Here is a 12,960-nt window from a genome sequence, read left to right as displayed (position 1 = left end):
GAAAGTAGAAGTGAAGGGCCTTTCACATCCCTTGGCCGGGACTCAGCCCTGCAGCTATCCCTGGCTACAGGGCAGTTGGAGAAACTTCATTTTTGGCTGGGTAGCTGTGGGCCCAGAAAAACTCAGGTGTTCTGTTACCAAGGACAGAGGGAGAATGGGTGTAGGGTGATGACTGGTAGCCTTTGCCACAGAGTTCCTGCAGAATTGGAATATTGTTTAATGGAGGGTCTTCCATGGCAGTAGATGGATGTGGGGGGGAGGGTGGGTACATATACCGGCCCAAAAGCAAGGGAAAGGAATGGAGTACTGAGACCAGCTGGACCTTTGGAACTCATCTGCCCTCTCCCTCCACGTAGAAGTTGTACCCAAATACTTCTCATGACTTTCTTTTTCAAGTTGCCTTTCCTACAAGTTTTTTTTTTTTTTTTTTTTTTTGGTAAGCGGGTCTCTCACTGTTGTGGCCTCTCCCATTGCAGAGCACAGGCTCCGGACGCGCAGGCTCAGCAGCCATGGCTCATGGGCCTAGCCGCTCCGCGGCATGTGGGATCTTCCCGGACCAGGGCACGAACCCGTGTCCCCTGCATCGGCAGGCAGACTCTCAACCATGGCGCCACCAGGGAAGCCCCTCCTACAAGTTCTTGAGTCAGAAAATTCCTCTTTGCATCTAACTTACAACCTCCTCTTATAGCATAAGGCCAATATTTCATGTCCCCACTTCCTATCTAGGAACAGAACAGTTGTGTCCCCCCCACCATGTGACTCTTTGCCTTTTTCCCCCATCACACCCGGGGTACCTCCCGCCTCCTCTCTCGGCTCCAGAAGGGCCCCGCTTCACTGCAGTCATTTGCCACAGGTAGATGGGGAAGGAGCAACGGCCACTGGGTAGTGGTTTGAGATAAAACCAGGGAATTAACCCAGCCAGATGCTGCCTGTCAACCTGGGAAGAAGCCGGTTCCTGAGCAGGTGCCCTCCTGCATAAATGAAGGCCCAGACTCTCCTGATGGAGACATCAGAGCCTGGGGCCGGGAATAGCACAGGCGTGATTCATTAAGCGGGAGGCAGGTGCTGGGAAGTGTGCAAGGGCCACCGTCATCGGGGCTGATGTTTTTCTAGAACTGGCTGTGCACCATGCCCCCAACACCTGTGTCCTTTCTCCCCCAGGGCCAGCGGCCTGTCACCTTGATTGGCTTCAGCCTGGGAGCCAGAGTCATCTACTTCTGTCTGCAAGAGATGGCTCAGGAGAAAGGTAAGGCTGGCCCATTGTCACAGGTGAAAACACTTCCGGAGTCCTTCCCCCAGGCCAGAGGTTCTGCACTAGAGGTCGCGAGTCTTGTGACCGTGTTCCCAGATCTTAGAGTTTAAAACAGCTTAAAAAGAAAAAACAGTCATTTGGAAAATTGTTTATTTCTTCCGTACGTAAATTAGAGTGGGTGTGAGACAGTCTTATAAAAACGGCCTTTGCGTTCTGATGCGGGTTCTTGAGTGGGAGGGGAGTGGAAGAGTCCGAAATCGGGGTGTTGGCAAGGCCGCGCTCCCTCTGAAGGCTCTAGCGGAGAGCCGCGCCTCTTCCAGCTTCTGGTGGGGGCCGGCAGTCCTAGGCTTGCAGACGCCACGTTCCATCCTGCCTCGTCTTCACATCACCTTCTCCTTTGTGTCATCTCTTCTCACCTAAGGACAGTGTCAGTGGCTTTAGGGCCCGCTCAAATCCAGGATGACCTCATCTCAGGATCCCTCCCTAATTACATTTGTGTGATTTAATTACATCTGCAAAGACGCCTTTTCCAACACCTGTTACCAAGGACAGAGGGAGAATGGGTGTAGGGTGGTGACTGGTAGCCTTTGCCACAGAGCTCCTGCAGAAGTGGAATACTGTTTAGTGGAGGGTCTTTTCCAAGTAAGGTCTCACTCACAGGTTCTGAATGGACACATCTTTTGACGGGGCCACCATTCAACCCACTACAGACACCTTTGGGAGTGTGTCTTGCCATCCGAACACATACTTTCAGTGTTGATGCAGCGGAAAACTTGAGGGCCCCTACCCTGCTCTTGGGTCGGTGAGGCCTCCAGGACTGAAGGCCGGTTTGAGGCAGATCTGTCACCAGGGGCTGCCATAGCAAGGGGTTAGGGGGGTGAGGTGCAGAGCTCAGGGCACTTGGGGTGGTCCACCGTGCGTGGGACCCGGGCTAACCTCTCTCCTGTTGTAGCACAGCAGCAGGAGAGAGAATTCCTTCTCTGGATGGGGGGAAGTAGCAAAGAATTTTCAGCAGTCTTTAACACACATTTTGCTGGTCCAAGCAAGTGACAGCCAAGCCCTAGGCCAGTGGGGTGGGCAGTCCCCGCTGCCCCTTACGCTCCTTCTGTCCACAGCGGAGGACGAGGGGAGCAAATGTTTGCCAAATGGTGATCCAGACTCTGACTTGGGGATAAAGGAGGGCATGGGCTTTGCAGGCAGCCGAGACCTGGGTCTGAGTCCTACCCCTGCTCACCTGGGGAGCCTGGGTTGGGTAAGGACTCAGCCTCCCTGGACGTCGGTCTCTCCATTTGCAACAGGAGGTGCTTGTCACCTCTGGGCAGTGTCAAAGGCCAGAGAGCATGGAGGTCAGGCAGCCGGCCCAGTGCTGGGTCCTGGTCAACACATCCTGTAGCGGCTTTTAGGCTGAAGTATCTCTGCTGGTGTTGGGGGTAGCTGCACTCGCCCCCTGCGCTCTAAAGCTGTTGCCGCCAGGGAGGCCCCTGGAAAGTTGTCACGCTCTGCGCTGTCATCGTTTTGCTCCTTTCCTGGTCATCCTTCCCCCAGTCCACGCAGCAGACCCATCTGCCAGGCTCCTTATCACCTGGATGACGTGGTCTGGGGGACAAAGGCGTGTCTTTGGCTCCAGTTAGCATAAATTACATGTTAACTTCAGATCATTAGTACAAGCCAAGTCTCCAGTTCCCCTCCTGAACGAATTAATTACCATTGATCATTTGGACACGGCCATTGGAATTGAGGTCGCCCATCAGCTGCCTCCAGCAAGTGAGGCCGGAAACTGATGGGAGGGAGATGTTCCTGCCCTCAGCCTTTGGCAGGGTGGTTCTCAAAGCAGCTTCCTTCCCGCCTCTTTCCTGGCCACTGCTCCCTGCCCTGGCTCTTCATAGCCCACCACTGAGAACTGGGGCTTTGGTATCAGGCAGACCTGGATCTGGGTCCCAGCTTCATCACTGACGAGCTGTGGCACCTTGGGCAAGTCACTTAACCTCTCTGAGCCTCAGCTTCCTCATCTGAACGTGGGACTTAGTACACTTACCTCGAAGGCTCTTCAAGAGATTAAAATGAGACGATGAATGTGAAAGTACCTGCTGCAATTTGGGTTCACTCAGTAAACGCTTCTTCCTCTAATCTGAGGACCTACTGTGCACGGGGAACTATGGTGAGTGTCGTGCAGATGGAGGCGCTTGTCATTTTGTGTCTACTTTCTGGCGCACACGTTAGATGGTGAATTCCAGGTAGGCGGGATCTGCCTGTGCCCCACCGTCTCTCTGGCACATGGCACGTTCTGAGAGCTCGGGAAGGTGGGTGGACTTGACTTCGGGCTGACAGGCTCAAGAGCCTGGTGCAGACTCCCCACGTGCCGGGCCGTGCACTATGCAGGATCTCGGTCTCCCGGCAACCCCCTGGGAGGTTGTTACTCTCCCTGCTTCTGGGATGAGAAACTGAATGAGGCTGCGAGGGAAAGCCAGGCGGATCCTAAGAGCCAGAGCCAGGATTCGACGCCCGGGTGTCCGGCTCCAGGGCCCTCGCTCGTAACAACTGTGCTATGCTTTGCAGAGGACCCAGACCTTGAACGTGGGTGGGGCTCCTCCAGAGGATCTAGAGGGAGGGGAATTCCAGAGAGTCCGGCCAGCAGGGAAGAGGAAGGGCTCTCAGAGTGTCTGAAAACGTTGAGTCTAGTTTTTCTGCAGCCTGTGAGAGGGGACCGAGGTGGAATATGGGAAATGGTTAGGACAGGAGCCTGGCACAGATCTCGAATGCCGGGTTAAAGTGCTGGAACCGACTGGTTAGACGCTCGGCCTCTGAATTGTGGGACGAATGAACAGCTGAGCATAGTCCTGCAGAGGGAGGCAGTGGGGGCAGGGGGTGGGCAGTGCTGGGCAGCTTGTGGTTGACCCCCCTCCCCCGTGCACACATTGTCTTGCGTGCGCGCGCACACACACACACACACACACACACACACACACACACACACACACGGCAGCAACTCAGCCGACCCCAAGGGCCTCTCCTGAACGGATGGGAAGCTTCCCAAATAACAAGAATTGGGTAGGAATCTGAATAGAAGCCCAGCGGCCAAAAGCGCAGCTGGTTTTCTCCCCATCCGGTCACCTTCCGAAGGAGGAACTCACGGCCAGAAGACACTGAACAAGAGTCTGTATTCTTGATCAGCCTGATAGTTTCCCCTACTTAATAACATCCCATCCCACCCTGTGTCTGGACGGGCGGTAATAAAGGACCCTGGTAACCCTTTGCCTTGACCTTGGTCAAGAACCCTCCAAGGAGGGGTCTGCCCCTCAGCTGGCTGAGGCTTATTCCAGATGTAAACAGCAGCTGCTCTCACGTGGGGGGAGCTGGGGCCCGCTTTCTCTCTGGGGCAGAAGAAGGCTCCCCGTGCCATGGGGCACAGGCACACTGTCTAACCCTGCCTGCCCTGCTGGCCTTCTCAGCTCCTCCGGGTGGACGGCAAGCCCCTGATGCCAGGCCTCAGAGCCGTTTATTTCCCCAGTTTCCCTCTTCCTTTCCGGAGATTATGTAATGTAACTCCTGGTGGCTTATAGAAATGGGAAGTTGGAAACAAAACACACCCACGTGCAGAGGGGAACTGAGGGGTCCTGAACCTGGAGAGCTCGGCGCTTGTGCATGGCCTCCCTGACGGCCCCCTGGGGGGCACGGGCCCAAGGCCACCCAGACCAGGAAGTAAAATGAATAAAAACATGGACGTACACACACTCATAAAGAGGCTCACATTCCTGCGTGTTGAGCGTGGCCCTCCTCTTCCTGTGTTCTCTTTCTCTGTCATCCCCCGTGTCCTCTTGCCAGCCATCCAGGGAGCCTCTGGCCTTCAGGGCTTTACCACTTACCACCCGGTCCCCACCCATCAACAGACGGGGGACCAGACACAGCTCGAAGGATGGCACAGATGCAGGCCTTTGCGTCATTAGGCGACGGGGCCACACAGCTCTTCCCCACCGAGAAGATCCCAGCTCAGGTGCTGCAAATATGTGGGCTGTGGAGCCAGGGCATCTGGTTTGAATCCCACACGCACTGCTAGGTTCACCTACCCGCTCTGAACTCCAGGTGACTCGTGTGAAACACAGGGAATGATAATAGTATTGCCATCAAGGTTGTAAGGATTAAAGGCAATAGTGCATATAAATGTTGGCATATAAGAGCCTGGTAATTCTTACTGAGCATTTATATTATGCTAAAATCTGTCTTAAGCTTTAAAAAAGGGAGCTGGCTTGGAATTTCCTGGCGGTCCAGTGGTTAGGACTCCACGCTTTCACTGCCGAGCACCTGGGTTTGATCCCTGGTTGAGAACTAAGATCCCACAAGCCATGCACGGCACGGCCAGAAAAAAAAAGGGCGGGGAGCTGGCACCTAGGATTAGAGCACACACACACACACACATAGGTGACCTTGACCCTGGACCTTGTTGAGGGAAAATCAGCCTCCCACCAGAGTGGGGGCCCACAGTTTTGGTTCCTTTCTGTTCCTACACCCGCCTTGCCCCCTCTTCCTAGACAACCCCCTTCCAAGTCCTGGCCTTGTGTTACTGATGGCGCACCTTCAGGTCTCCAGCTGGCTGTCTGTGGTTGTGAATGAATTATTCACCCTTTGCCCGGAGCTGCTGTTTCACATCTAATTCATTCCAGCTCAGCTGTCTGGTTTCAGGCAGCCCTGCTTGTTTAACACCCAATTAATCTGCACACCAAGGAGACCCTCTCCTAATTGCAGGAAAGCTGTCATTATCTGAGTTAGGAGAATGCAAAAGAGGAATTACTCTAATGCAGTTGAATCCACTAATTGTTTTCTGGGTTCCTTGAGACCAAGTAATGAAATGTAGCAATAAATCCTAGAGTCACACAGAGTACAGAATCCTTCAGCTAGCCTACCCCCACTCCCTGCCCCCTCCTAGCTGCAGCCCATCCTTTTTTCCCCTCCCCCAAGAAAAGCTGCCTGTAGCATTAACTATCTCACAACTTCATTTCCTTTTTGGGCCATGTTGCAAACAGCAGGGGGTTACTGCTTAGGGGATATGCAACCATTCACAAGGTGTCCCTCACCCGGGCCTGCCCCTCCCTCAAGTTCAGTGTGGGCAGCTTCCTTACAAATGGATGTCTAGACTACAAGCCCCTTGAGGGCAGAGATTGTGTCTGACCCACCTCTGTGCCTCCTGTACCTGGGATAAAGCCAACAGAGAGTGGTCTGTAAGTGAATTTTCTAACGTTATAAACATTCACATTGTATCAGTCAGGATAGGTGAGGTTATGCTGCAGTAACAAACATCCCCCAAATCTTAGCAGTGTAACACAGCAAAGGTTCATTTCTCACTTGTGCCATCTGTCCACTGTGGGTGGGCAGGGGGTTCTGATCTTTATAGTCACTCAGAGATCCAGGCCAATGGAGCCTCCTTCAGTAGGAGACACTGGCTCTTAAAACACTTTCACCTGGAAGTAACACATCACTTTCACTCATGTTTCATTGGCCAGAGCAAGGCACGTGGACATGTCTAACATCCATGAAGGGCCAGTGAATGTATTCCCACCATGTGCTCCAGCCAGAACATCTTACTTGGATTCTGGCCCCTGTAATTAATTCTCAGCTGAAGCCTCAGGTTCTTTATCTACAAACTAGGGACTTTTCTCTCTTCCTCCACCTTCCCTCACCGCTTGCAGGATAGACGTACACCTTGATGGAAAGCCAGAGTGTGGCAGAGGATGCTTGGGCGAGAGCCCCAGCGATTGATGGTACCCAGGAGCCCAGGAGCTCGGCCAAGGGGCCCACACACAGACAGAAGCAGCAAAGATTCCCCAGCCCGTTACCCACCGGAGGACCAGAGCTGGTTCCAGTCTGGCTGGGAGCAGGCTCCAGGCAGACAAAGCTCTGAGCTGTGTTGATGGTGATTGGCTCCAGAACGTGCCCAGGGCCCAGAGAATCAAGGGAGATGACCTGGTGAAAATGCCTTGAAAAGGTAGAGCTGCCCACAAATGGGAATGACTGTCATAGCGATAGTGTAGCAACGGATGCCACTTACGAAGGCCCAGCTCTCTGGCTGGTTCTTGCTCACGGATTTATGTACATTCTTGTCAACGCTCACAACAACCCCATAAGATAAGTGATCCTGCCCCGTTTTTCAGATGAGAGCAGTGAGATTTAGAGAAAGGTGGAGTAGCTTGCCCTAGAACTAAGATTTTGATACCTTTCTCGGACTCCGGAGCTCCCGTTCGTATTGTTGTCTTGAGCCCTTCTGGCTGGATGTTTTCACTCAAAGCAGTATCTCAGATCAGACCTTCCCAACGGAGAGCTAGTCACAATCAAATTCACTCCATTAACTTGTATTCATGAAGCACCTACTGTGTGCCAGGCAACATGCTGCGCTTTGGGGAGATGACAACAAACTAGCCAGTGCAGCCCCCGTCCTCTTGGAGCTGACAGTCCAGTCTGTTAAATAATCTGCCCTCCCTGAGACATGAGTTGGGGGTCTTGCAGAATGGCTGTGGGGGTGGGCAGTGATGGATGTCAGTCATCTGAAAAGCACTTGGCATGTAGTAGGTGCTCAGTAAAGGGAGCCTTACTGTACTTGCATACCAAGTTCTAGGGTAGCCGCCTGGTTGGGGCTGACACCCTTAATGTGAACCTCCTGCCCTTAGGTGGAGACATCCGTCTCTACCACTTAAAGCCCGTAAGTACTTGGCTTACGAAATAGAGTCACAAGAAGCCAGCCCCCCCAGGACACAGTCAGCTGCTCAGCAAGGCTTCCAGACCTGCCATGCCCCTCGCACAGCCCAGGTAGGTGGTTTGGGCTTGCAGGGGTACCTCGGGGGCTGGACGCATCTGCCAGGCTTCCTCCGTCAGTTAATCGGATTCTCAGAGCAGTCTTACCACATACTCAGACGTGGGTGGTGGGAAGGACTGACTCCCAGTGGGAATCCCTTGCCTTCTGGGTATTTGAATGCTTCGTGTGGCTGAGGAATCTTCTCCGTGCAGAAATAGACCCAGGTTCAACGGGAGTTTACTGAGACCCCGCCTACCTGCTTCCATGATTGGTTCATTCTAATCGTCATCATCATCATCATCTCAACAGCTAACGATTATTGGGCACTTACTATGTACCAGGCACAGCTAAACACTTTGCATGCCTTATTTTATTTAATCCTTCCAATAACCCTATGAGGTTTTAATTAGCCCCATTTTACAGATGAGGAAACTGAGGCTTGCTTACAGAGGGGAAGTAATTAGCTCATGCTTACAGGATTAATAATGATGAAACTGGAATTTGAGTCCACAATGGCTGAGCCATGCCTCTTTCATGACATGTTCTCTAATTCTTACAGTAACCCAAGGTCAGGATAATTACCTCCATTTTACAGCTAAGGCTCAGTGCGAAGCAAAGCAATGTGCCCAAGCAGGTCCATTTGGTGTTTTTGGTTGCAGGTCCTGAGAGTTCCATCAACTGCCCTTCCTTCCGCCACACCCAGAGCTCTTCTCTCCCCAAGAATGAAAAAAGGGGGTTCAGGGTGACTCCTGTCTGCTAAGGTCCAGGCATCCCTTGCCTTTACACATGTTCTCGTGCCTTTACACTTGTTCTCGCTATCCAGAATGCTCTCCCCTCCCCTGACCCCAGGCATGGAGCCAGTTCAGACACATCCTTCAAAATGTGGCTCGCAAGTTCCCTCCTCCATACTCCGTGTGGAAGGAAGACTCAGACTCGGGAGCATTTAGGAAAGAAAAGTAGTTTTTGCAAAAAGGTGTAAACTAATTAGACTTTGGAAGGTCTGGTTTGCCAAATTACACACACGCACGCACACAGCAGGTTCTTAAAGGAAAACACACACCTCACAATCACCAGGGTTGCCAAGTTTTCATCAGTTTGTTCTTGATGGAAAAGCAGGCATTTCTCCTAACGTTATTCTTTCTCATGAAGCCACAGGGACACCCAGAATCTTCAGACATCAGCGTTCCAAACACTGGGGACAGGATTCTCATTGGGGAGTCAGCAACTTATGCGAAATGCTCCTTCATTTGGGAACTCGCACCGGACAAGGTGCCCCTGTTATTCTTGCTTTATCTCAGAGGGTCAAGTGTGGGTTTGGTTTTGGTGTCGGTCGCCACAGATGGGATGCCTGTGCTGATGCCTGACGGTGACGGTTTCGTTAACTCTGATCCTCACAACATCCTCGTGGGGCAGGCATTTGATTCATCACATTTTACAGAGAGTCTCAGACAAGGACACTGAGACTCAGAGAGTCTAAGGGATTTGCCCAAAGTCGGAGCTGGGAGGTGGCAGAGCTGGAAGGTGACAGAGCTGGGATATGCGCCCAGCGCCCGGCCCCTAAATCTGGGTCATTCTTCTTCGTGCAGCCACCTCCCTGCGCCCTCCCTCACCCTTGCTCAGCTGTCTGTCTCCACACTCACTCACACCTCTGGGTCAGGCATTGTCTGTTGTACTCACCTCTGTATCACCAGCTCCTGGCCTAGGCTTGACACATACAAGGAACCCAGTACATGTCAGTAGTTGATGCATTAACGAGGGATGTGAAACCCATGAAGTTTGCCGTGAGCGCTGCCTGCAGAGAACGGCGCTGAGGCCTTTGGGTGATGAAGGGCTCGAGCTGCCTCATCACAGCGGACCCCACCAACTCCGAGACCCCGACCAGCTGATCGGTGTGTCGCCCAAGCCTCCTAGTGACCCAGGGCCACTCCACTCTCCAACTTCCCGGCAGGCATAATCAGCCAGCATGTTCACGGCCCGTGTAGGACCCCTGCCCACCCAGAACCAGGACAAAATGTGCACCTGCCAAACGTGATACTTTGGGGCAGGAAATGAACATAGCCAGAATTCCCAGAGAGGAACAGTCCACTTCCGACAATGGTCCATCTGCCAGCCGACAGGATGAATTTGCTTTGGGAGTGACTGATCCTCTGACCAAGAGTATTTTTGGCCCCAGCAGGTGGCAAGAGTGGTGGGCAGTGCCTGATGCCAAGAACAGCCACAGTCCCAGTACTCACCAAGAGACTCTGGGCCCCAGATCAGGATTGTTCATCTTCCTATGTATTTACTTTCAAAGTTCTCAAAAATTGAGTAGTTGGAAAGAGAGCTCCATTCAGACTGACTCGTGGTAGCTGAGCCAGGAAATGGCCACGTGAACCGAGAAGTCAGTTCAGCTTCAGCTATCTATGCATCGATTCTCCCCCTCATCCCCAAAAGATGTGAAGGGAATTAATAGGCGACATTACATGTTGTCTCTGGCTGGTGGCCCTGTCCGTGCAGTTGGCGAGACATGATGAGACAAGCCAGCTCACCTGTGCCTGTTCTCACGCATCCAGTGAAAGCCTGCGGGGCCTGCTGCCCTCTGGGCACCGGAGCCCGTTCATGACATCGGTCCCGGTTCCCCCGTCCCTGCTCCATCTGTAAGCTGACGCCATTCGATTACTTCTCCTTGTGTCTTCAGGATGCAAGGGACTGTGACCTGAGTTCAGATCCAGCCCCTGCTAGCTACTGTCTAGGTGCCCTTAGGCAAATCACTTCACCTCTGAGCTTCAGGTTCATGAGTCAAGTGGGACCCTGAGGCCTTTGGGGCTTGCTCTGGACTTAATAACTACTGTTTATTGAACATACTATGTACCAGGCACTCTGCTAAGTGCTTTGCATATTTTCCGTTCTTTAATGTACAGACACCCCTAAGATGCAGGTATGGATATTCCTTTTGCTAATGAAGACGTTGAGTGCAGGGACTGTGTCCATTTCCTTCGCCCCTGCGTCCCCAGCACCTGGTATGGGATTTGGCACAGAGAAGAGGTATACAAATGTACGTATGTAGGGCCTGGGACCCAACTTGAGCCAGTCTGATGGCACAGCTGGCCTTGCGGTATGGTAGGTGTGACCACACAGTGCTTGGCGTGTGGCCAACCCTCAGTAAATTAGAGTCCCTTTCTCCCGCTCTCCATCAGTTTATCCAGATGGATTTTCCAGGACTGTGGCTCTCACTGCCTCTGAGCTCACTAAAAGACAGTAACATCTTCAGTCTGGCAGCTCCTGGGAGGAAATGGAGCAAAATGTGGGATTCATTTGCTGCTTTTTTTTTTTTTTTTTTTTTTTTTTTGGCTGCTCTGTGGGGTTTGCGGGATACTAGCTCCCCGACCAGGGATCAAACCCGGGCCCCTGGCAGTGAGAATGCCAAGTTCTAACCGCTGGACTGCCAGGGAACTCCCTCATTTGCTGCTTTAATCTAAACTAACGGGGTCTTTCCGACAGGCCTGTAGCTGCAGACCATGCCAACCCCCTTTGGAAGGCATCTGCATCCCCTTGGTGATGCAGATATCCTTGACCTTAGCAGCCACACCTGCTGAAACGCATTTGCTCACACATGGAACCTGGGTCGTCTCAGCTGTGTAAAGGCGAGGATTCAGGAGCTTGCTCCGGCCTCTCAGGGGCCCGGCCTCGCTGCTCCACCATAGTTCCTCAGGGCTTAGCCACCGGTTGACCCATGTCACCCTCCTCCCGCAGGTTGGCCGTCGACCCCCGTGCCTACTAGATAAATCCACTCAGCTTCCAGGGGCCCCAGGTCTGAGCTGGAAGAGCCTCCAGAAATGGCTTTGTTTAACATCTTCATCTTACAGGCAAGGAAAAGGAGACCGGGAAAACACGTGGTCTAAAGGCAGTGATGACCGGTGTTTGTGTTGGGAGTTTGATGTTGTTATGATAGAGGAACCCAGACATGCCCAGATCCTAGCCCTGGAAAAGATCCTGTCTCCCCACAGGATTCCCAAGAGTGATGAGCATGTAGACTCTAGCTAAATGAGGGGTTTCTAGGCTGGCACCAGAAACCCCTGGGGAAGAACTTGGCTGAAGCTGTGCTGGGTCACACCGCAGGCTCAGCCCCCAAAAGCTCCACACCTGATCCAGGGACCTACCTCATCCTGGCCGGCGGCAGCATAGAGGAAGGGAGTCAAAGGAGAGAGGGAGACAAACGGGGTGGAGACAGGGCCACAGAGAGAATATGTGGGCCTGGTCCTCTTCGAGGGACTCAGCTTGGAGAGGCAGCAGAGCCGCAGTCTGACTTCCCGATGTACAGTGACCTGCCCACAAGTATATCAGTGTCCTTGCACTTGACCAGTCAGACCAGCACCCCCTCTTCCCTTGGGGGCAGTAGTGGGAGGCCTGGGAAGAAGGTGGGCAAAGATGTGCTGGTATAAAAGGAGGAGAGGTTGTGAATTTCACTGCTCCTGCAGCTGAGACCAGACAGAGCCCAGGTCCTTCACTCCAAGGCCAGAGCCTGTGCCCTCCATCCAGCCATCTCAGGACCATCGGCATGCTCTGGACCTGCTGTGCAGAAGCTCCCCTGGGCTTCTTTATTCCAAGACCTGTCTCCCTAACCTGCCTTTCCTACCACCTGTCTAGCCATCTATAGACACACTTCTTACTCCTAACTCAAATGTATACGGGGCGTGAGGAGTGGGTTAACCCCTCATTAGGAAAGTCATAGAAAAGTCTGCTAATAATTACCCAGAAAGCCACAATTCCCCACACCACGGGTGTCAAAAAGGCCTGGTTCAAATCTCAGTTCCACCATTTATGAGCTCTATGACCCTGTGCAAATTATATAAGTTCGTCAAGCCTCCCTCATAGTAAAAATAGATCTAATGACACCCACCCATCAAGATACTTAGGGGCTTCCCTGGTGGCACAGTGGTTGGCAATC

At 52.8% G+C, this 12,960-nt stretch overlaps 1 protein-coding gene across 8 annotated transcripts in view; it reads left to right on the top strand.

Moving 5' to 3' along the window:
- TMCO4 (transmembrane and coiled-coil domains 4) overlaps nt 1-12,960 on the top strand; it is a 93,208-nt gene that overhangs the window by 46,926 nt on the left and 33,322 nt on the right. For 5 of the 8 annotated variants that reach the window (XR_004351171.1, XM_032641146.1, XM_032641163.1 and 2 more), the window contains one exon: nt 1,162-1,246. Coding sequence is in view for 7 of the 8 variants with exons in the window: in XM_032641146.1 (XP_032497037.1) it covers nt 1,162-1,246 (85 nt within the window). In the remaining variant the exon portion in view is untranslated. The other 3 variants (XM_032641173.1, XM_032641179.1, XM_032641169.1) reach the window with 3 other exon arrangements.

The sequence above is a fragment of the Phocoena sinus genome, chromosome 1 (genome assembly GCF_008692025.1).
Source record: "Phocoena sinus isolate mPhoSin1 chromosome 1, mPhoSin1.pri, whole genome shotgun sequence".
NCBI lineage: Eukaryota > Metazoa > Chordata > Mammalia > Artiodactyla > Phocoenidae > Phocoena > Phocoena sinus.
Note: the sequence above shows the minus strand (reverse complement) of the source record. Positions and strands in the feature narration are given on the sequence as shown.